Source organism: Colius striatus, chromosome Z (genome assembly GCF_028858725.1).
Source record: "Colius striatus isolate bColStr4 chromosome Z, bColStr4.1.hap1, whole genome shotgun sequence".
NCBI lineage: Eukaryota > Metazoa > Chordata > Aves > Coliiformes > Coliidae > Colius > Colius striatus.
The window spans coordinates 27,975,755-28,000,223 of NC_084790.1; the positions used below are offsets into that span (position 1 = coordinate 27,975,755).

Consider the following 24,469-nt stretch of genomic DNA (forward strand, 5'->3'; position numbering starts at 1 on the left):
TAGTTAATAGTACAGCTAATTGTCATGGAAACTTACTACTATAAAATAATCTTTAAAATTCATGTTTCAGCTGGAAGCAAGATGACTATTTGCCATATTGACAATTTTTAAGTTATTATGCAGTTTAAATAATCTGGTTCCAAGTACCAAACAAACTAGTCTGTAGGAAAAAAAAAACAAACCTACTTCATTTTTCAGCATTAGTATTGTCTTTAGACATTTTGTTTGTATTTTTTATTTCATTACAAGCAATACTATAATTCCTGAGACTTCAGAACTATGTAAGTGTAATTTATGGATACAAATCTATAAGGATTCACAAAACTGAGAAATTTATTATACAGACTAGAACTATTCTCAGACATCTAGAAGAATTGCAGCTCTGTCGTTTTTAAGAATTAAGCAACACCTGTAATAAATATTCCCAAAAATACATATACCTCGAAAGGATGAAGGTTCCTGCAAAGCATTACTTGGTAATCTAGCTGGTCCACAGAAGAGTGATACAGTGACAGGTGTTACAACAGAACAGCATCTGATATTTGCTATCCTGTGAGTTCTTGTCATTTCATCATATATAAGCCAGTCTGTAGGGAGCGCCTGAATGGCTGCAGCTTGCCCATTTGCTGGGGGAATCTGTGCAAGAGCAAAGAAGACTAGAATATTTTACCCTCCACTTGTAATAAATTTTAACATATTTCTTGTTTTATACATCTAGAAATAAATACATAAATATTTACAAACACATCAGCTTATGCACACACAAAAAAAGGAGACAGAATTTGATTAGACTCAAATCAACCATATACCTTAAAACAAAATATTCTTCTCTAAAAAGTGGTCTAAAAAAGAAAATCCAATTCAGAGTAGAACTTCTTGCTTTAAAAACAGTGATTGTTACATCTTTAGAACCATTTCACAATCAGTACTTTTAACATTTTGTTTCATCCCATCAAGAAGGACTAACTGAAATATTTTTGTATTAAATAATATTGGCAAAAAAACCCAACTGAGAATCTTTATTTTACCGTCAGGAAAAATATTTTCAAAAAACAAAGAGTTCCGTGCACATGATGCTTTTAAAGTACTGACAACCATGAAGAGATATTTCTAAAATGTTTGATAGTGCTGTTTTGTGAGCTATAGATTTTACCTTTTTATACTGAGGTTGACTAAGAACAGAGGTAGGATGAAACCGCACTTTCTTCTCCTTTGGTGCAGTCAAAACCAGGTTTTCTCTGTCTACATGCACTAAATTGGGATACATCCCAGCCACTAAGGCAGCTTTAACTACAGCCCAGTTTTCAGAATTAGTATTAACATCTCTAATATCAGCTCCTCCTCTGGCTCGAACAAAACCTTAAGAAAGAAAGATGAGTTACATTTGCTTCTCAAAAATAAATTTGGAAAAAAAGGTAAGGTAAACTACGAATTTTTCACCACTGCCAACCTTAACAGCACCAAGAAGCAGCCATTACACTGAAATACTCCCAAATAAGGGGTTTATACCAATATATAACAGAAATACTTTTTATGGCACAAAGATATTTCCTATGGAATTTATTAGAATGTAAAAATACAGGGAAACGTATCTCACACTGAAAGCCAGTAGCATGTGGAACACTCCAGGCACTTCAGTTAGATCACCTGTTCCCGAGCCACACTTTTTCACTCTAACATCTGCACCAAGCCCAGCATAAATGTGTACCAGTCTGTTTCAAATTAAGGAAGGAAAACTACACTAGCAAACACTATTCTTTTTACTGCTTGTGCTTGGTATACATTTGACTCCAAAATAATGCTGAATTTTTTTCCAAGCTCATTACCCGAGGCTCTAAGCTGCCCAAGCAACTGTGTTCTCATTCCTATGATGATTTCCATTGTGGCTTGAGACAGGAAGTTCTTTTCACAGAAGGTTCTCTCCCAGCCATCACTGCGTGCTTTCTGCCATGCCTGTAAAGAATTTTTTTACATTTGCTTATTTGATTACTTACATTTAAAAAAACCCTTTTTTAAAAATGACATTTACATCAATAAAACAAACACAAAAGCCATTCTGAAACTAAATGTAACAAACCAGATTTTTTTTTTTCTTTTCTGGCTAAGTACTAGTTTCTCTTTATCCATTCCCTAAATTAGCATCACAATCCTTACATTAAAATTCTTATTTTAAAGCTACCAGTGTAGCGGGATGTAAAGTGGTACTTTGTTGTAAAAATCAGAATTTTGTCAGGCTTGAAAATACAAAAAAAAGATCTGACATATAGTCTTCCCTCACAAATTTATTCAGGAATGCCACTAAGCAAAAATAAAGTTTCTACTCCAAGGACTGAACCATGATGATTCTACATCCAACTTGAATGGTACCATCATTTACTTTGATAAGTGACCTATTGTGACAAATACTTTTTCTGATGTTGAAGTAATACCTGGAAAGCCCTCAGAAGAGCCATGTGGTCACTGAACGTTCCCGCAGTAAAACGTTTTCTACACAGCATGGCTGCACGCTTTTGAGAGGCCATTGTAGGCAGGACAAAAGGGTCTCGATATGCCAGAGTACAAGCGATAGTAAGAATAGGATCCAGGCACTTCAAAACCACAGCACACAACACCATTTTACCAAGGTGTGGCTCTACTGGTAATTCAGTGAGATGATAACCAAGTTCTGTGAGATCTTCCCAAGGATCCATGGCATCTATTGTCTGTTAATTTAAAAAAAAAAAAAAAAAAAAAATGGAGGGGGGGTGGAAATTGAGGCAGAGGTTGAACAGACAAAAGTGATTTACAATACAGGTAGAAAGGACATGAACAATGGACATTAACTAGACTTGCAGCCAAACACTAAGAAAGCAAGTCAAACTGAACAGTTTGAGCAGACATTTTTAAGCACTCTTCTTCCCTTAACATCAAAAAATACACCCATACACAAAATGAAAACAGGCAACACAAAAAACCTCAAAGCATCCTCAAGTAGCTAAAGTCTTAGTACAAACAAAAAATCAGTAAGAAATTATGCTATAAGACAAATATAGAATCAAATACAATTCCCATCTAAACTTATCCATCTGCTGACCTTAAGCATTTGCACAGCATTTCTCACAATTAAAGCTGGTGGAGGATCAGGAGCTTTCATAAGAAAGTCAACAATTGGACAATTAATTGGAGCAAGAAGTTTTGTGTGTAGACAAAGCTCCTGCAAGTTAAAAAACAAAAGATTAAGATTGTGCAAAAAAAACCCAACAGAACTTTTCAAAAAAATAATACTATGGTTTGACTATTACACAATTTTTGAAGTTATAACTGAACAAGCACCTGGAGTGGCATTCTTAGAAGTTCTGGAGTCTGAAATTCCAACATATTCTGAAATCGGAGCCTGCTGAAGAGACGAAAACAGACTCCAGGCTGACAACGCCCAGCCCTTGGGAAAAAATATACATGGCAAGGTTTGGAACATTAGAATTCCTTTAAAAAAACAAAAAAAGAAATGACAAAACATACACACACACACACAATCTCAGAATGAAAATGTAGACGCAGGTCTAAGAAAAATTTATTTAGTGTGAGCCCCATATCAGCTGACATTTTTCCTGCACATGGACTATTTCTGATGCTATTGAAGTTTGTCACCAAAATTTTACCACAAAACTGGCAGATCTGGAGAAACAGAAAAAAGGCCTATCTTAAAAAAAGTGATGTGGGTTTTTTCTGTTCTCTTCTTCCTCTTCACATCCCCCAAACACTTGGAAGTTACTATGGAGTAAAAGTTAGAATGAAGACCAAACAACTTGTGAGAGGACAGAGACAGTAAATGCCCACATTCATTCTCAATTTCCCGCAGGTGATACAATATCACTGGTATTAATCTAACATATGCATTTGTTGCTACATATCCTTTTAGCCCTCTGCAAGAGTTTAGAAGAATATGATAGCAGTCTGTTAAATCATGTATAGGTTGAAGAAAGTGGATAAAGAGTCATCTAATACAAGGATGAACAGGCGTTGATTAAAAACTACCAACAGGTAGCAGTTTGCCCACAAATATGTTGTGAAACACCTTATCGGACCCTCTGTCTGCTTGCTCTAGTAGGAGAAAGAGGAAGCAGAACAAGTTAATGGGATGAACAAATTAGACCTAATGGGATGAACAAATTAGACCTAATCTAAGCTTTTGGAAATTACTGAATGTCACTTTTCTACAACTTGGGAAAGTATTCCAAGGAAATACCTTACTCATCTGCAGACAATTGGCATTCGCCATTGTCTAACACAATACTGGACTAGGCTAGTAATATTGTCCAGTGTGGCTGCTGTTACACTGTGTACTTTATCCTTAACATACAGGAACAGTGGAAATCCACAAAACAAAATTCAGCATGAAGCATTTACCTGCCTTTTCTCTGGATAGCACTGGCTTTTGAAATCCACACCATTTTTAGCATTGTAACACAACTCAATGCATCAAAAGATTTCTATAAAAGCGAAGCAAAAGATTGAATAGGGTAAATGAAAGTTACTAATTGTCTAGAACATCAACAGACGTTCTCTAAGTAATAACAACAATAACAATCACTAGCAGCTTTTAGCACAAAGGTATGTTCCAAAGTTTTAAAGGATGTTCTAGAAGTTTTCTAGTCAATAGATACCTGTAGGTCAATAGAAGACATATGTCAGTATATTGAATTAAAGTTTCTCTCTTTGACTGACTTAGAAATTATATCCTTATTTTCCTACATTTCATGTAAAAATTATAAAATTTGTGCTACTATGACATGAAAAGTTTTGTGTGCATATCTCCTACGAAATTCAATTTTATTTTCTAAGTCTTACTTTATCTCACTTTTTAACAAGTTATTCAGGAACTCAACATATCAAAAACAATGCTTAAAAACTTAATGGATTAGACTTAGGTCAGATAAAACAGTAGGACAAAGGGAACTCTCAATGTCCTAAGTCTCAGGAAGACAGTGACCTAAACTGACAGACTTGTTTTAAAAATCAAATAGAAATAATAAATCTAAAATAAAAAAAAAATCTAGTAATTTAATAACCTGTGGTAGCTTTTACAGGGTTCTTAAACAGCTTGCTATTTACATTAATTGACATGAAATAAATGGACATCAACATTTCTCAGCAAGTTTTGCTGCTTGGCATGCACTAGCTCTCAGTCTGTTGAAAGAAAAAGCAGTTCTCCAAAATGTATGTAATATATATTTTAAAACAACACTAGGAAGTTTACTTCCCAAAAAAAGTTTAAGTCACTCATACCTCTTTCATCTTGCCTGAGTCAATAACAAATATAACATCATTGACTGTTATGCTGGTTTCGGCAATATTAGTAGAAAGAATCTGCAATTTAAAAAAAAAAGAGACAACGCTATAGTAACTCTAAAAGCCCTGACAAAAAAGATCAATACAGTACCTGTTGAAGTCTGATACTTGCTATTTTGCGGATGCCAGCAGGTGGACATTTAAGCACCCTCTTCTGATCCAAAGTCTGCATATTTGAATGAAGCATGAAAACCTGGTATCTAATGCAAGACAAAAAGCACACACTAAGGATACTTAAACAAACAATTACAAAAATAAAGGTAACCACAGAAGCTAGAGGTTTACCTGTGAGCATTATCAGCAAATCTCTTGTCATCAAAAAGAATTCGGTCCCTCAGGCTAACTATCTCATCATATCCAGGAAGAAATATTAAAATTGCTCCTAAAAAGAAGTTGGTTTGCAGAGTTAAACACAAAATCCAGTTCAAATACATGCACTTTGAAGATTTTACCTATTTGATATCATTAAAATAAGAGCATAATTCATCAGAAGCTGAATCCACAGCAATTTATTGGGAGTGTGTATATACACCTACCAGCACCACAGTTATGGCAGATGTGATAAAGTAAGTGCATAATCAGGTCCAGATCCACTTTTTCATCATCAAAACTGTGATGATAAGCTTTCAACAGTTCTCTGTCCTCTGCACTAAGGTCACTACCACTTGTTTGGACCAGGGAACTTTCATCCAGATTTCCAGATTCCACTGAAGCACTAAAATATACAAATACAGAGTATGCTTTCAGTTTGCACTGAGACACCAATTCCAATTTAGATCAAGCCTACTCGTTCTTAGTTCTAAAATGCAGCAAAACAGCATCTCCACAGTAGTATTATTATTGTTCACGGATTTGTTAACTCATGTAACTCCGATTTTTAGTGCTATCTTTAGTTTGTTATACTTCATCAAAACACAGCCATAAGCAAAGGTGACAGAACTTGACATATAAAGACACCATTTATTTATCTGTTAAAGAGACAAATGTTAAAATAACCATATTTTCAAAAAACTTCCGTAGTGTAACAGTTAACCAGGTCCTACACTAACATAAAAACTACACTAAGAGAAATTATAATAATATAGGTCTCTACAAAACTGTGACTACATTATGATAACCATAAGTTAGTCAAAAAACATCGCCCAGAATGGCTCATTGTACATGTTATTTGCATAAAGTTTCTTTAATATGGCTGTCATATATCAATAATATACAAACACACAACAGATCTGCTTACAAAATAAGCATCTGAAGCTAAAATAATATATGGCATCATAGAACTAGCACATCCTCTGCATATTTATTTAAATTAATATAATCACATTCTGCCTAGACATGTAACTGTGATAAGAATGTCCATATCAAAAGGAAAAATTAATAACACAAAATAAGCCCTACACCACTAGAACTATATTTACCCCAGGATAATTGCTATGATACTGATCACATCTAATTTTTTAAATAACTGTTTTTAAAATACTCCTATTCTCAAACAAATCCTGCTATTTAGGCCACATTTTACAGGAGGAAAATACTGCAACTTGTTTTGAGAGACAAATTTCCCTTCACCATGTTATGTAACTGTTTCTTGAAAGTATAGCTTACCTGTAGGACTCCAACAGGTCAACAACCTCTGTCTGTCCAAACTGCTTAGCCCAGTCCAAAGCCATCCTGAAAGAGTTGCATAAAAATTAATTTCTCACTTCAAAAACCACAAATGAATAGCAACATTAAGAAGACAAGTGACCACATTTTTCTGTCAAATTTAATGTTACGGCTTAATCACTGCCACTATTGCTGCATCTGCAACTTCCACTTTTAAAGTGCACGAACAGGTGTAAAATAGCTACATCATTTTTAGATAACTGCAATTTTTTTCCAAGAGAGAACCCTGATTTTACTCAGAAGTACACAGAAACAGGCAGAAGGAAAGAAGGAGGAAAAAAAGAAAACCACACACCAGTCTGCAGAGATAAGTCATGCCTTTTGCAGTATACTCTGCTGGTTCCTTTAAATCATCCTGAGAAGTCACATCCCAGATGTTTCTCTCCAAAATGTGTGAAAACATTTGGCTTTTGATGTTTGATGGAATTTGCCCTCGCCACAATACAGTTTACTGTTTTCCTTTTAAACTGCATTCCTTCCTAAGTTTTTCAAGTGATAGTACCAAATATCAGACCCCCAGAATCCTAACTGTTAGCTTTCCATATCACAATTTTTATGAAGACACGATTCATGACCTGAAATCTGAATTTTTACAGATTCATGAGTATTTTTACAAGACACAAGCTATTTACAGATGTAACAAAGCAAAGATATTTGCACTTGTAACACAGTATTTTTAAATCAAATAACAGTTACTCAAAGCAAGAGTTGCCAAACTTTCTGCATCCAATTCCATCAGTCCAGTGAGAAAGATTCCAGTTTCTCTTCTAACCAGTCTGTTAAGTCAGACTCATTGAAACCCAGAGTATAAATCCCATATTCAAGACCGTTCTCTATAAATTCTAAATTGAAGTCTTAATTAAACAGTGTGATATACAGAGGTTAGAAATTGTTTAGACTCTTCAAAACCTGGTAAGGCTTACAGTAGTCTGCTAAGCTAACAAATTAGTTTAGATGTTCTTTCAAATTTGTATCCTGAAAAATAAGTTTATCTTTCAGTTTATCTGTTTTTACCAGCCATTGGATGATTTGCAGTTGATACTTGCTCCCATACTGATCAGTTGTTCTACTTGACTCAGAAAGCCTCTCCCTGAAGCAATCATTAGTGCAGTCACACTGGTTTCACTGTGCCTGTAATCAACTGAGAAGTATCAAAAACAAAACACAACAAAAATCAGCAAAACAAATACAAATGTTACTATTCTTCATCTAAATGCAGTTTGAGACTTTCAAAATGTAGTCCACTGTCATTATTTCAAAACAAGTCCAATAACAAACAACTACAAAACTCATTAATTCTGCTAAACCTATGAAGTTTTCCAGTAGACACTAGAATTCAAAGGTAACAACAGTTGAAACTGGAGATAAAGTAGCCACAGAAACTCAAGTCATTGTTTGGGGTTTTCTCCTTACGTAATAAGAAACTTACCACTGACATTTTCAGTTAAAATCAGATGGAACACCTGGGCAAAGGAATCAGTATCTTTATGCAACCAGATGTCAGAAAGACAAGAATCCATTTCTTTTATTACCCATGGTTCAAGGCTATTGGCATCTTTTTCGGTCTGAAGAGAAAAAACAGTATTGAAAGATTTATCTCTTCAAAGAGCTGTCTTTATTCTGCAATATTAGACACAAAGAATTTGAACATTCATTTTTCCAAGTAACAATCAGAAATGTGGCCTTCAGGTATCAGTTAAAGCATTTACTCTATCCCATGGAAGCTGTTTAAACAATGTTAGTCTAGACATTTGATCAAAATAAGTTATGCACAACCATCATAACTGAAAAGCACACTTTAGCTAGAGTGGTTCATGTTAATAAAAGAAAAATCACATTTTAAAATATGTTAATAACATTCTAGAAGCTCTACAGGAGTAATATCTTTAGAAAATAGTTTTTAAGTGGGTAGTAATAATACAATGCAGATTTAAACATCTAACATATGAAAAAACTTACCAGCTGATTAAATACTGTGTCACTACCATCATCCAAGAGATTATACTCCTCAGCTGCACTCGGGACAGAACTTTGTCTCTGAGATTCCCGTTTGCTATTATTTTCTTGAGCAGAACACCAGTCAGTAAGAGTGTTTTGCTGTTTTTCTTCTAGAATGCATAAAGTAGTTCCAAAAAGTTTTAGAGTCATCTTATCTATCAGGTTTTTTTTCAGTTACAAAAATTAACAATATAAAGTCATAATGCATTTTTTTAAGTTACATGATCTACTTCAATAACCTAAATGCTGACAGTTGCTGTTATCTAATCATGTCTTATTTAACATCCTAATTTTGGAATTTTACAAAGAATCATCTTATTTAGTTGTTAAATCATTAAGACTCATTGCCAACACTAACATTTAAGAAGTCCACCAACCTCGCTGCTTCTCTTTTTTGTACTTTACCATCTCTTTGTTGGTATACCCCGTGCTTCGTAAAATGTCCTCCAAAAACATCTCTTTAACTTCAAAAGGTCTTCCTTGTACTGAAATTATAAACAATCCATAATAATTAGATATTCTCTAGCTTTCTTAATAATCTTATTTTTTTTAAAGTTATAGACATATAAGTGAATTAAACATTATTAAGGCCTGATTTAAGGAAGAATTATTTCCTTGAAAAGTAGCTTCACTGGGGTTTATTAAGACTACTGAGCCACAAAACAAAACATTTCAAAAGGGAAATACCAGCTAGGCACCTTGTTTTTCATGAATGTCTTAAATTCTACTAAATGTTACTGCAAGAGATTCTCGTAAGATTGACAGTTATTGACTGTAACTTTATCAATTGAGAAAAAAAATTACACATTTTTGGTTTGGGTTACTGTCCACTTGGATTAGAAAATGTAACAGCAATTAATATAGTTTTAGACCCTCAAGCAGATTGTCACCTTTGTATTAAACCACCTTTTTCCATGCATGTATGAGGAATCACACACATTACATCAGCCAACTTTGGCATTCTTTACTGAATACTTCCTGATAAATGAGACATTCCAATGGTCTTATAATTTACTCTTATTTCTTTTTCAATATCACTGTTTTCTAGAGCTTATTTATGGACATTAAAGGATTCTTTCTCCACAGAAAAAGATAAAAATTAATCTCTTGTCCCTTAACAGACATTTGCCACAGCTGAGTTTAAAACAGATAGGACTTTTTTTTTCTCTTCTTCAGAAAGAACAAGCTACAATTCACATAATTTTAGAAACAGTTATGGAGGAAGTCTTCCAACACTGACCACAAACTCTGTGCACTACAGGAAATCATAAGTACAAAATGTTGATTTCTGTGGTCAGGATTTTGTCAGCTATATTGTTGGAGAATCAAATATTGTACATTACATTAGCACACAAAGTACCTAACCTTTTTTCTTTTGAAATTCTCCAAAATGGAAAAAGGAAAGACTCTTTTTAATTATCATTAGCCTGTGAAGACTAGTATGTGATAATAGTACAAACACTGACGTAAACTTGATTGTCATCCGAATTTCCCGAATAAACATCTACATGAATAGGAAGCTACAAAAGAGGAGTAAAGTGGAAAGCCACACAACATTTTTAATTGACCTCTCACCAAAAAAAAAAAAAAAAATCTGGAACGCACTGAAACCATGTATAATTTCCAGATTCCTGCCTCCCACAAGCTGCAAGCCTTATTTTACTAGGCAGATATTCCGAAGTGGAAACTAAACATTTCCATCTGTTAAAAAAACCAAACCAAAAAACCCAAAACACAACCTATTTGTTTTCCAGGAACACCCACTAAAACAAACCAATGATGTGTAGAGAACGCTCTAAAGAAAATGATCCTACCCATGTCCTGGGACTGCTGTGCTTCTTAAAAGAGGATGACATGCAGACAATCTACTTGCCGATGTTGAAAAGAAAGTATTTCTCTTCAAAGCTTTTTTTTCAAGATACATTATATTAGGTATCACTGATGAAAAAGAACTGCAAGGTGCCAAAGGAGGTCACTCACTCAGAAAAACTGCATGCCAGAAGAGTGCAGAGGGAAAAGAACCATCTCCCACAAATCTGTGTCTTACCTCTACTAAAGATCAGTAAAATGCTGAGTCTGAACATAACATAAATTGACATGCCTTTTCTTAATGTTTACCTGGCTTAACAGCTAATAATTTCCTTTAAAATAAAGAATCATGTGATCAAAACGCAAAAACCCAATTTGCCTAGAACTCTATTTCTGAAGCAACCAGGTACAGTTTTATGCGGTTTATACTGTAACCAGTAGTCATCTAAGTGAAGTCAGAAGAACTGGAATCTACCACACTGTGCTAGTATATATCACAAATCACAGTCTTTTTTAGAGTCCATCACAATGGAGATCACCACTTGAAGAACGTCTTCTTTCTTCTTGAATGCAGATGGCAGGGGCCAGGACATCCCTACTGATACAGAACTAAGTCTTCATGATAAAAATACTTCACTCTGAACTAAATGGAAACAGTTAAGAAACAACAAAAATGAACAAAGAACAAGCACTGCTGTAACTCCCTGTGTATTTATCATTTTCTCTTATTCTAAATAGTTTGTGACAAGTTTAACAAGATCTATGAATCCTAGTGCAGGTATACTCAAGATTCAGAAGTTTACTTTAATACTTACTGTGTACTACTGGGCAGTTTCCAAAATACCTAATAAAGAGATTTGCATCTAGAGCAGCGCTAGAAATAATTAGTTTTAAATTGGTCTGTTTTTGCAACACATCCCTCAGTTTTATTAGCAAGAAGTCACTGAACCTATCCCTCTCATGTACTTCATCCTAAAACAAAAGGAAAAAACAAAACAAAACCAAAACCAAATAAACATCATAGATCCAAGGTTATAACTTTTCACAGATTTTAACTTTCAAAAAATAAAATACATAATTTTCTGGTACACTGCAGATGCATTAAAACATGTAACTAGTTTAAATAGGGATTTTTTAGTTAAACATCCAAAAGTATTTAAATATTTCAAAAAGTATTATAAAGATATCAGAGCACACTGTCAAGCCACGTGTATCTTGATTTGAGAGGTTAAAGTGAACTTCTGAAACTTTTCTAATTCTTACGTTTGACTCTCATTTTCAAGATAATGAATCAAGCCACAAATCCTACAACTCTTACTAAAATAAATTCTCATTTCACAACTCATGAACATTGGAAGAAAAAAAGACTGCTTAGATCCATTGTCATGCACAAAGCTTATCATCATAAGACTGACCGACTGATAGATTTTAAACTTAGGAAACAGAGACCCAAATACAACATTTTTAGGCTGAAGTTAAGAATATATAAATCCTTCTCACACTTTTTCCCATTTTGATAAGAAGGTAGGCAGATAAAACTATCATCAATTTTTCTGTCTTCAGCAGTGGAGAACTTAATCTCGCAGTAAACATTCCGCTTTCACTGACTTATCAGCCACCACAGTAGGAATATTTACATAATCATAAACAAACACACTTAAAAAGTTGCTGAAAAACAGACCACATATTTTCTTGAAAACATTTGGCAAACAAGTATAAGCCAAACGTGGTATTGCTAAAACAAGTACATGATACAAGAAATTCCAACACATTGAATCATAACTACATAAGCCTCCCCATGGGAGGCTTTCTGACAGAGGAAGTTAAAAAAAAATTGAGAGCACTGTCTTCCACAACTGCATCATGATTCCAAAATCAATTATTGTCACGAAAATAAAATAGCATACTTTCATGAAAAAAATCTCCAAATCATACATGTTACAATATTCAGTAAGTCTTTAACATTAATTACAATTCTAATCAAACAAAGAACACCTTAAATGCTCAGCAAATTCATGAAGGAAACTAAGATTTCATCTTCCAGTTAAGAAGTAATGATACTGTTCCACCTCCCATGAAATACAACAGAATTCTTACCACAATAACATGAGTCACAGTTGATAGAGTGCTGTCTCCTGTCATTAGCGTGCGCAGTAGTATGCCATTAGTGCAAAACGTTAACAGAGTCTTTGGAGAAACCCTATTGAACAGTTCATAAAGATAATTCAGATTTTTTTGCTAGCCTTCCACTGCTTACTGAAAGTTAAGGGATTCTCACCAGAAATAGAATTATAGTTCTCTCACCAAAGCATTCATACAATTTGTTTTTAAACTATGTCTATTTCCAGAGACTTCTTAAGGAATCTTAGTGGTCAGGCTCCAAAACTTCAGATGACAGATTAATTAACAAAGTGAGATTCAAATTTATATAAAGAAATAGGCAAGTGAAACACAACCTTGAGAACCTCTCCATGTTGTTTAATTTACTGGAAAAATTGTGTGGACCGTTTTGGAAAAATTATTCAGCATATGTTTGGATAAAGTCTTCACATTTGCCTATAGTTCATGGGTTGACCCTGGCTAGATATCAGTTGCCCACCAAAGCTGCTTTATCTCCTCCTCAGCTGGGCAGGGGAGAGGAAATAACACAAAAGGCTCATGTATTGAGACAAGGATAGGGAGAGGCTACTCACCAATTAACATCATAGACAAAACAGACTAATCTTGGGGAAATTAGTTTAATTTATTCCCAATTAGAACAGAGAAGGGTAAGAAGAAATAAAAACTAAATCTTCCCCCTCCTTTCTTCCCAGGCTTAACTTCACTCCTGAATTCCCTGCTTCCTCCTCCACCTGCCAGGTGGTGCAGGGGGGCGGGGAATGAGGTTGTGGTCAGTTCATCACAGATGGTCTCTGCCATTGTCTCCTCTCAGAGAAACGACTCCTCAGTGTGAGGTCCCTCCTATGGCAGACAGTCCTCTATGAACTTGTCCAATGTAGGTCCTTCCCACAGGCTACAGTTCTTCACAAACTGCTCCAACGTGGGTCCTTTCCACAGGGTGCAGTTCATGAAGTCCCCCACAAGGTCACAAGTCCTGATAACTAACCCACTCCAGCATGGGCTCCTGTATCCAGGGGTTCTAAGGTCCTGCCAGGAGCTTGCTCCAGCGTGGGCTTTGCACAGGGTCACAGCCTCCTTTAGGCATTCCCCCACTCTGGCCTGGGGCTCTGCCTGGGCTGCAGGTGGATCTCTGCTCCACTGTGGCCTTTGTGGCTACAGGGACAGGGCTTCCTTACCATGGGCTGCACCACAGGCTGCAGGGGAATCTCTGCTCCAGGCCTGGAGCACCTTCCCCCATCCTTCTTCACTGACCTTGGTGACTGCAGAGTTGTGTCTCTCAGAAATTCTCACTCCTCTCTCTGGCAGCAGTTGTCCAGGTTTGTTTTTTTCCCCTGCTTCTTAAGTATGTTACCACAGAGGCATTACCATCATCATGATTTATTTGGCTTTGGTCCGCAGCAGGTCCATACTGACGCCAGCTGGCATTGGCTATGTCAGACACAGGGGAAGACCCTGGGAGCTACTCACAGAAGCCACCCATGTAACCTCCTGGCTACTAAAACCTCATCACACAAACCCAACAGATTATATTTGACAGAATCACAAAGAAATCACCCGAACCTTTTCAAATTCTTTTTCTCTTCAAAAATTTAAAAAAAAAAAAAAACTTTCGAAGTTACTATTCCAGTACCTGTGGCAAAGTTAGCTGTGCAATTAAAAGCAGCAATTGCCACTATGTTTTCCAGAACTGCCACCTTAAGTATGAAAAAGTTCCAACAGCACTCTGCATTTCTTTTCTGGAAGACATGAGCTCACTAGTTACCCCGTGGCTATTTCCTTCTGAGTTCAGAATTTACCTCTTCTTTCAAATATCCTCCTGCTTCCTTCCTTGAATGCTTTACTTCACCCACCTCTATTCTCTTCTTCAGCAGCCTTCTGGAAATCATCGCTGCTGTATAATAGTTAATAAAACTTAGATAATCGGATTCCTGTGTTACCTCCATCACACACCTTTGTTTTGCCCAGAGTTGCCGTTTCTCCTTTTTGCTATTCCTCTTGAGTGCACCTATTGATTCTTCCTAAGTAGGATTTTCTGCATTGCTTCCAGTAATTCTTTCATTTTGATATGATTGTACTTTGTTGTTCTTCATCCTGCACTGTACTTCCACAGAATAATCATCCATCCTATTTGCAATTCATCTTTACTAGCCCTTTTAATTTCTTATAGCCTTTTAAGCTTTTCTACATGTAATGAAATTCTTCAACTTGTCTTTGTTGTTCAAGTGCATCCATTTTCATTATGTGATATCTCATCCATATAAGCAACATAACCAGTTATAACTTTGCCGTCGTCTCCTCACCCGTACCCCAACTACTATCCGTTCCTGGAAATCCCACTATGTGCATAGTTTGAAGAATCTAGAACCTGCATACAAACTTCAGACTTTCCTCCATTCCTCTCTGTTTTAGGAAGAAATTCCTCAGGCAATATAGTAATCCCTACTTCTGTATCACTTCATGCTTTAAACATAAAAGCTGAAACAGATAAAATTTAACCCAAACTAGATTGGTATATATTGTTCAACTTCACCATTCACCTTCCAATTTTGTTTTTCCTTTTATGTATGTTTTCCTACAACTCTCACTATGCAGCATTTGTTACAATACGCTAGTCCTCTTACCTATCTTCAAAACCTTGCACATTTTTAGATCTATACATGTTAAAAGTAGAGAGAAAAAAAGAAAGTGTAGATTTGAACTGAAAATAAAGAATTCTACATTCAAGAATAAATCGAGAGCACTTACAACTCACTTATGCAAGACAACTTCCTACAAAGAACTGCAAAATACAGGAGGAAAACTGACTTCTTCTCTGAAATATTTCATGACCTAAAGTAACATGTCCTACCTATACTTGACATACTGAGCTTTCACTAGGCTGTGATCTGAATATACTGTAGTTTAAATGCACACAAGATTAAAGATACCAACACAAAATCAATTGACTTCAAAAAACATCATTAGTACCTGCTTTCTAATCGAATCTGATAACCAATTGTCTGGCCGATCTTTTCTCTTCTTTCTGCTGCCACTCTTTCAGCCACAGCAACCGCTGCCAAACGTCTTGGCTGAGTGCAAAATATACGACAGGGAGTTCCATTTTTGTAACAGTCGTCAAGAAGGAATTGAGGGATCTGTAAAGAAGTGGGGTTCAGATGGATAAAAGTCATAGCTTTTTTACCACAATGAAACAATTTAACTGTGCCTCAATAGTACACAGACTGCAGAATGATTTGCAATAGGATTACCACTGCAAACAAAGTGACAGAAAGGCAGTAAAAATGCATTTATAATTTTAAGCTTTTTGACCAAAAAAAAAAAAAACAAACCCAAAAAAACCAGTTGAAGCTTCACTCTCCTGCTTCAGAGAAATCTATAAACAAAATTACCTGTAGGTAATCTTTCATTTCGACAGAATAATATTCTGTTCTAGATACAAAGAACAGAACTAGTTTTAGAAGGAGAAGGGCTATAAAATAATCATAGCTACTTTGCCTTCAATGTTTTAGCAAAAAACAAGTATCTACCAGAAAACTGTGCCGAATCATTTATGTTCTTAGCAAATACACGCTGGCTTAATATTTCAAAAGAGTGAGCTAGAACACAAGACTTTCAACTACACAGAAAAACAAGCATAAATTTTAAAACTACCATAAAGAATTCCCTTATTACATAAATAGTATAAAATTGGCATTTGTTTTCCACAAACAGTTATCTTTTTCATTTCATTAAGTAAACATACTTGGGTAGTTTTTCCTGATCCAGTCTCTCCTACAATCAAAACAACTCTGTTGTCCTTTATTATTTTGACAATTTCTTCCTGTTTTTCAAAAACAGGTAGTGATTGTCTGAAGGAATCAAACTCTGATTCCCCTCTTTTTGCTGGAACCTGGGGGATACCGTTGCTAAGTCGTCCACTTGTCTTGTTTACTTCTCTGTTTTCTGTGAAGAGAAGTTAACAATTTATTTGTGTAGATACAAAAGAAGGTCATTAAAACATTGCTTAAAAATCACATATCAACATATGAACATTCCTGAACTCACATGCATCCCTATAGATAAAAAGTGAAAAATATATCCCACGTAGAAGCCATATTCTTGGTAACACATGCTGTTACAGTGCTTGAAATAAGTATTGTTCAAAGCAGTTATTTGCATAGATACTTTGAACAAAAACAGACTACCTCAGTGCATTGCTCAAAGTCAATAGAGGTCATGAAGAGCAAAGAAATACACCCAAGAAAAGGAGCCTGGGATATTTTTCTGGTTTTTGTAACGTGTTTAACACATTTTTAACCTTTATAGCTTGCCTAGAAATATTCACTGTATAGTTAATCTTCTAAGTTATTCCAAACTGATAAAGATATCTGCTGAGAAAGAGATAACTTTACTCTTCTGCCTTTTTTCACATCCTCTGTGGTCTTTTATGACCTCCTTTCAGTCAGTCTTACATAACCGTATGCTCTAGATCATAAGATTTGCTTTGAACCATGCTGTGTCTAGATCCCTGGACCCACACAGCACAGTCTAATGTATTAGAAAGCAATGAATAAGCAGCCAAAGAACTGTCGTCAGAGGACATTACTTCAAATTCAGTATTTTAAGTGACATTCCTTAATAATTATTTTCCAGAAGAATTAAAAAGCTTGCTGTAAATTCAATTCTACATATTTAATGTGATTAACAGATTAACACATTAAATTACAAGACAGACACAGGCTAACATATTAAAAGAGCCAAAAACCATTCTAGAGAAAAGAAGGAGAGATTTTAGCTATTACTTAGTTTATGACTTATATTCCCAGAGAATTGCTTTTCAGTACTTTTATCAGGGTTTCCTTCTATTTGCTAAACAATCCTATTAAACAACTAAATCAATTGAGAAAGAAAACTAGAAAACGAAGCAGTTAAAACATAACTGTCGTGAAACAGAAATATCGAGTGAAATAAAGTGCATTCATACAAGTGTTTTTCTGTGTACTACACCTAGTTATACACACAGAAACACAACTCTTACACTCATAATTGTTAATCTCATAAAAAGCATGGTTTAAAAAACTCACATATATAGCAAGTTTGCCTTCCCATGAACATTCTAGAAATGAGTATGTCTAGATAGCAGTCTGTTAGGAACCAAATCTATTTTCAAAGTTGACAAAATAAAAAATAAACTTCTTACCAAAAACAAATTTCTACAAACAGAACAGCCAGCCTCTTTCTCTTAAAAGAGTATTCTTACATGACAGTCACAGCAACATCTCTCTGTCCAATCTCACCTCATGGAACTTGTAGGAACGCATATTTTATAAAATATACTTTCAAATAAATTTGGTGGAAGTGGGTCAAAGTTTTAAAAGTAACTTGGCACAAGGCAGACAATGGAACGTGGGTGACACGACTGCCTAAGTTCCTCATGATACCAGTTTAAAATACTCTATATAGAAAACTAACAGGTTGGAGGAAGGGTTGTCAGTTCAGATAGGAGACAGAAGTGAAAGGTTTTATTTTGTGGTTAGATTGTGTGTCGGATTTTTTTTAAGCAGTGTTGATTCACAAGTCCATATCAGAAGACACACTGAACATACCAGATTCAACAGCAAATGCATTTCCTCGCTCTGTCTTTGGTAGAAGGTCTGTTCGTTCTTTATTTGTGACAGGAAATCTCTGAATTAAACTACGAATGGCATGTTTTGTACTGAGAGCCAAGTAACAAGCCATTACTGAATGAGTTAGCTCTGACCCATCCTTCTTCCTTACAGTCAGATATCGACTTGCTCCTTTTCTGGGAGAAAAAAGAAGATAAAATATATATTTTAGGAATAAGTAACTATTTATCTGTATAAAATGACCTTTGACCATAATACCTTCAAGATGGTTGTAAGATTATTTTAAAATATAATGTCACAACTAGAAACTTTGAAATAATGTCCTACGTACTGTAAAACATACCAGAACAACAGAAGCATCTGCAATATCCACCATCAAAACCACCTGTGGTAGTGTAGCACAGATACTGTAGACTTTGAATGACTATGGCCAGCACAAACTTACTAATAGGCTTCTATGTAACACTGTTGCTCTGCTACCTTTCTGTCAAAGGTCTATAATTGCCTTTTCTCCCCAAAAGAGAGGCCAGTTTTGTCAATAACTCTATCAATCAACACTGAGAGATATCAGACAAAAACTGATTTCTAGACTAATTTAAGCAATTTAAAGGTTACAAATCAACAGACATAACAGACAATTCTGGAGTTAGAGCCAAAACAATAATAACACTGCATTTGTTCTCAGACAGCTTTGACACTGAAATGCAAATAACTGTTTTAAGTAACTATCTTGAGCCTGACCTACAATGACAAATCAACACTTTGAAAAACAACTTCTCAGTCTAAGAAGCTCATACTGAAAAGCAGTCATCTGGTCCAAGCTCCTGCTCAAACAGGGTCACATACAGTCAGTTGCCCAAGACCATGTCCAGAAGGCTTCTGAATAGCTCTAAGGAAGGAGACTACCGTATTTCTGGGAAACCTATGCCAGTGTTCAGTCACCCTCACAGTAGCAGTGTGTTTCCTGAAATTCAACGGGAATATCCTGTTTCAACCTGTGCCCACTGCCTCTGGTCCTGTCACTGGGCACCATTGAAAAGAGCGTGGCTCCATCTTCTTGGAACTGTCCTTTCAAATAAGCATATACATTGATGAGATCCCCAAGCCATCTTCTTTAATGCTGAACAGTCCCAGCTCTCTCAGCCTGTTCGTTCACTATCTTGTTGGCTCTTCCCTGGGGTCTTCGCAGTACATACACAGCTCTCTCTTTTTGGTGATCCCAGCACTAGACACATTACTCCAGGTGCAGCCTCTCCAGTTCCGAGTAAAGGGGAAGATCATCTCCCTCAACAGGCTGGCAACACTCCTCATAACTGCAGAGACAGGAGGGAGCTAGAAAGATAGCCCTGAGAGGTAGCATTGTTTAGCAGTAGCCAAAACACTGGTGTGTTACGAACACGGTTCTAGCTACAAATACAAAGCACAGTACTACAAGGGCTGCTATGGGTAATATTAATTCCAGAAAGACCCACTGTTAACACTGTCTAGAGTAAAACATGCTACCTATGAAGAATTTATTACACCTGTCATGGTTTGGCCCTGCTAGCAAAGAAGCACCACGACAGTCTCTCACTCGGTGCCCTCCATTCACCCCCACCTTCATTAGCATGGTGAAGGCACCAGTGAAATGAGAGGAAAAAGGTAAGCAAGATTGTTGTGGATTAAGACAAGAGCAGGGAGGGCTTGCTGACAGCTGCAGTTCTGGGCAAAACAGACTCCAGTACTTGATTTAGATAGGAAAGTAGGAAAGTTTATTCTACTACCTACAAGAAAGAGAACAGAATAAATGCAAAAAAAGGAGTAGGATTATGAGAAAATTACAACCAGCACTTTAAGATCTTCCTCCCCCCATCCCTCCTTTCTTCCTGGGCCCAGCTCACTGCTACTGATATCTCTACCTCCTCCTCACCTCAACGGCTCAGCGGAGCAGGGAATGGGGGAATGTTGTCAGTCTCTCACAGATGGGCTCTCACACTTTTTTTCTTCCCAGGACAACTCCTCACCTTCTTCCCCTGTTCTGATACGGAGTCCCTCTCCCAGGACACAACCCTTAACTAATTTCTCTGGTGTGGGCTCTTCCCAGCAGCTGCAGCTTCTGCCAATACAGGGTCCCTCACACGGGATGCAGTCTTTAGTCTCTAGTGTGGATTCTTCAACACAGTTGCAGCTTCTGCAGATACAGGGTTCATCCCTCGGGACACATTTCTAGGCATAAGTTTAATTAACTTGTTGTGGGTTCTTCCCCATAGTTAGAGCTTCTGTGAATATAGGGTCTCTCCCACGGCACAGGGCCTCCTCCAGCCACAGCCACTGCCCCTGGCACGGGGTCTTCTTTAGCAAAATGAGTCACTGCCCCTGATATGGGGTCATTATCAAAATGAGTCTCTGCCCTTGATGCAGGGTCTTCAGCAAAATGAATCTCTGCCTTTAATGCGGCATCTTTAACAAAATGGAAACAAATCTCAGCTTCACTAGTCCATAGAATGCAGAGGAGTCTCTGCTCCAGCACACCTCCTCCTCTCTTTCCTCACTGACCTTGGAGTCCGCATGGTTGTTTCTCCCACTCTTCCCACTACTTGCATGACCACTAGCCAGAGAAGAAGGGACAGAAGAACGAAAAAAGAGGAAAACACCTCCTATTCTGGCTTCTTCTTAAAAACTGATTGTGAAGGCATCTAAATGGCTCAGAGCTGGGGAGAGTTTCGAGCAACTTCTTACAGGAGCCATATTTAGAGCCCCTTCCTAGAAAAGGCTGTCATGCTAAAACCATGACAACTTCAAGTACATTGCACACTTTTGAGTGCCTCAATACAAGAAGGAAATCAAACTATTAAGAGTGTATCCAGAGGATGGTGACCAAGATAGTTAAAAGTCTCAAGGAGAAGACTTAAGAAGTCACTTGGTTTGTTCAGCTTGAGGAACGCTGTTGAGTGACCTCATGGCAGTCTACAGCTTCCTCAAGAGAAGCAGCAGAGCAGAAGGTGCTGCTTTTCTTTCTCTGGTGACTGTCATGGGTTTGTGTGAAGCCACTTCTGGTAATGCAGAAGGGGCTGTAAAGATGACTCCTCTAAGAAGTTGCTCAAAACTCTCCCCGGCTTTCAGTCAGACCCACTTCTGGGGCTGAGCTAATTGGGCACCTCCACAATCACTTTTTAAGAAGCCAGAAGTGGATAGTGCTTCCTGGTTTTCCCTCTTTTCTGGGTTATCTCAGAAGTCCCTGGTTATCTTTTTTTTTTCTCTCATCTCACTCCGCCATCCTAAAGATGGTGGGAATGTCTAGGGGAGCAGCAGTGAGCAAGAGGCTGTGTGGTGCTTTGTTGCTGGCTGGGCCTGAACCACAATACTGACTATAGACAGGACATGAAGAAATGGAATGAAGCTGTATCAGGGAAAGATCAGACTGGACATTAGTTCTTCAGTGAGAGAGTGACTGGTTTCTGGAACAGGCTCTCCAGGAGAGTGGTCACAGCATCAAGCCTATCAGATCAAGGAGCATCTGGAGATCCTCTTAATCATGTGGTTGTCAACGATCCTTTCCAACCTGAGATTTCTATGGTTCTATGAAAACAACAACAAAAAATAACAGAGAATCTGCCAAGGAGACACTTGGCAGAGACACTTACAAAGCCCTACAAATAATCCATAAGGATTTAAGTAGGGTTTACCTGTTACAGTTAAGTATAGGCACAACATAAGCATTTTCCCCTAACCATTAGCACACATCTGACTAGGTCTTCTAATGTTCCATGTTCCCAAAACGTGGTGAAAAGATACGCAAGTCAGACAAGTTCACTGTCTCCACTATCTGTGGCAAAAATCAGCTACACTACTCCTAAGACTGCTGCCACAATGGAAGTGTAATTTAAACAGCATTACACTTGAAACCAAGCTACATGTTCAACACAATCAATGCTGAGTAACACTCCCTAATTAAGTATACTTCAGAGAATTAGCATGTTATACTACTCTTGCAAGAATCATGAAGTATGACCAAAAATAAGGAACAACAAATGCTGATCTCACACACACACACGTTATCCAAGACAATCCAGGATTTGTCCTGTAACATTCTCCTCCTGTTTCTTTGTCACCTGAACTCCCAAGAGAATTGGATTCTCAGCTCTCATGCATGCTCTTCAAATCAACAAACACAGGTTTTCACAAAAAGAGCAGAGTAACAGAATGAAACATTGTAACTGTACATGAACTCTCTTCTGCACTTCTCAGCAGTACTCCTTCAGACATGCTACTCTAGTTTGCATTTTATTTGCCAAGGTATGAGATTCAATGCAAAATTCTTTGGCACAGAATAGCACATGAAAACCTGAATAAATCTCTGTGAGAGTTTTTTTTATGGAACACTGAAATACACGAAACAGTGTAAAGACAAAGTATCTCAAACAAAGCACACCACAAGTTATAAGTACAGCTAAAGCACAGCACAAAGACACTTGTTTTGTTCTTTATTTTTAGACTTTAACACTATTCCCTGCCACATTTGTCAGATACACTAGAAACAAAAATTCCATACACTTGGACCTAAAAAGACAATAATAAATCAAAAGCAGACTCCAACTTACCCTTTACTCTTAGATATCAGTCCAAGAGACTGACAGAGCCGGTGAACAAATGCTCTTTCAGTACTGGTGAAAGAAGAAGGGAATTCCATTTCTGGAAAGGTAATTAAAAAAGTAAACAAAAGAATATAACACACAGTATTCTTGTTGTATTACTTCGACGTTATGAGTTTTCCAGTCTCGAAAACAACGGGATTCCCCGTGAACAACGAGACTCCCAGCAGTGCTTTATTTTCTTACTTGTAAGCGATGCGGGCCTCACAGGCGGGCCGCCTCGGTCGGTCACAAAGGGGCTCAGAAAGGGCTTTTACCGGTGAACCCACGAGAGCCTCCGAGTGCAGAGGTCTGTCACCCCTGCCCCGGGGCTCGCCTCGCGGTACTCCCGCGACGGGACCAGCCGAGTGCACCTGCCAGGCAGGACGGGGCGGGCGTCCCTCCCTCCCTCCCTCCCACACCCTCGGGGCTGGACTTCCACTACGCACCTTTATCGTCTCCGTACCGGAACCGCTCCAGGGCGAGATTTACCGCGATCTCCACCTCCTCGTCGACGCGGATATCCTTCAGCCCCTTGCCTCGGCTGCGGCCTGCCGCAGGACCGACGGAGGCGGCCGCCGCGGGGGTACCTGAGCCCACCGAGCCCCCGCCAGGCTGCCGCGGGGAGACGCTACTGGGCCGCGACATGGCGGCGCAACCGGGGATGACAGCGCGGGGTACCGCGGAAACCGCAGCAAGACTTCCAAGAGCCGGTAACGCGAGGAACCAAACAGAAGCCGGAAGGGACGGTGGAGGAGCAGAGGGACGACGCAGCGCCCTGACGTTTGTGCGCAGGACGGGGAGCGGGGCGGGGCGAGGCAGGATTCCGCGTTTCGGGGCGGAGCTTCCGACTAGCCTTCAGCCGCCAGCCTCGCGGCTGTTGGAGGGTGTTGTGAGGTGAGGTGTCCGTTAGCGTAGCTCCTCAGCGCCTGGCAGCGGTGGCGGGGCACTGAGGGCTCGTCATGCCTACCGACTGACTCTTCCTCGGATCTGGAAGTCGCAGCTGCCTACTCCTGGCCCAGGGAGTTACAGGGGTGTCTTCAGCGACCTGTTCCTGTGGTGCACTGCGCAATAAAACGATGTGGGAGCTGCTGCCGGGCCCTGTCGAACCTCCCTGGGCAGCCCCTGCCACCCCCGGAGTCTCCGCCCCCGTTACGCCCTGGCGGAAAAAGCCTCTTTCCATAGGAGCCCCAGACGTACTTCAGTTTGGGCGCAAGGATGTGCTAGGCTCCAAAGGCCTTTAGGATCAAAGCTGACCTTCAAAAGGGTTTGAGGTGTAGGACTAACCAGACAGCCAGGCAGTTTTCAAATCATGCTCACCTGTCACATTTA

General features: G+C 38.1%; 1 protein-coding gene across 5 annotated transcripts in view; it reads right to left on the minus strand.

Moving 5' to 3' along the window:
* The window catches only part of YTHDC2 (YTH N6-methyladenosine RNA binding protein C2), a 46,430-nt gene extending 22,287 nt beyond the window's left edge, over positions 1-24,143 (minus strand). For 3 of the 5 annotated variants that reach the window (XR_009820924.1, XR_009820923.1, XM_010208037.2), the window contains exons 1-23: positions 23,587-24,143; positions 23,108-23,198; positions 18,507-18,703; positions 16,664-16,863; positions 15,889-16,055; positions 12,898-13,000; positions 11,616-11,772; positions 9,369-9,476; positions 8,953-9,101; positions 8,423-8,558; positions 8,008-8,134; positions 6,934-6,999; positions 5,865-6,043; positions 5,614-5,710; positions 5,441-5,528; positions 5,266-5,346; positions 4,387-4,469; positions 3,313-3,418; positions 3,074-3,193; positions 2,430-2,702; positions 1,827-1,953; positions 1,154-1,359; positions 441-636 (exon numbers count right to left, since the gene is read on the minus strand). Coding sequence is in view for 3 of the 5 variants with exons in the window: in XM_010208037.2 (XP_010206339.2) it covers positions 441-636; positions 1,154-1,359; positions 1,827-1,953; positions 2,430-2,702; positions 3,074-3,193; positions 3,313-3,418; positions 4,387-4,469; positions 5,266-5,346; positions 5,441-5,528; positions 5,614-5,710; positions 5,865-6,043; positions 6,934-6,999; positions 8,008-8,134; positions 8,423-8,558; positions 8,953-9,101; positions 9,369-9,476; positions 11,616-11,772; positions 12,898-13,000; positions 15,889-16,055; positions 16,664-16,863; positions 18,507-18,703; positions 23,108-23,198; positions 23,587-23,785 (3,256 nt within the window). In the remaining 2 variants the exon portion in view is untranslated. Of the gene's footprint in view, positions 1-440; positions 637-1,153; positions 1,360-1,826; positions 1,954-2,429; positions 2,703-3,073; positions 3,194-3,312; positions 3,419-4,386; positions 4,470-5,265; positions 5,347-5,440; positions 5,529-5,613; positions 5,711-5,864; positions 6,044-6,933; positions 7,000-8,007; positions 8,135-8,422; positions 8,559-8,952; positions 9,102-9,368; positions 9,477-11,615; positions 11,773-12,897; positions 13,001-15,888; positions 16,056-16,663; positions 16,864-18,506; positions 18,704-20,436; positions 22,086-23,107; positions 23,199-23,344; positions 23,486-23,586 lie in introns of those variants that run through there. The other 2 variants (XM_062019368.1, XM_062019369.1) reach the window with 2 other exon arrangements.
* Between the last annotated feature and the right edge of the window lie 326 nt (positions 24,144-24,469).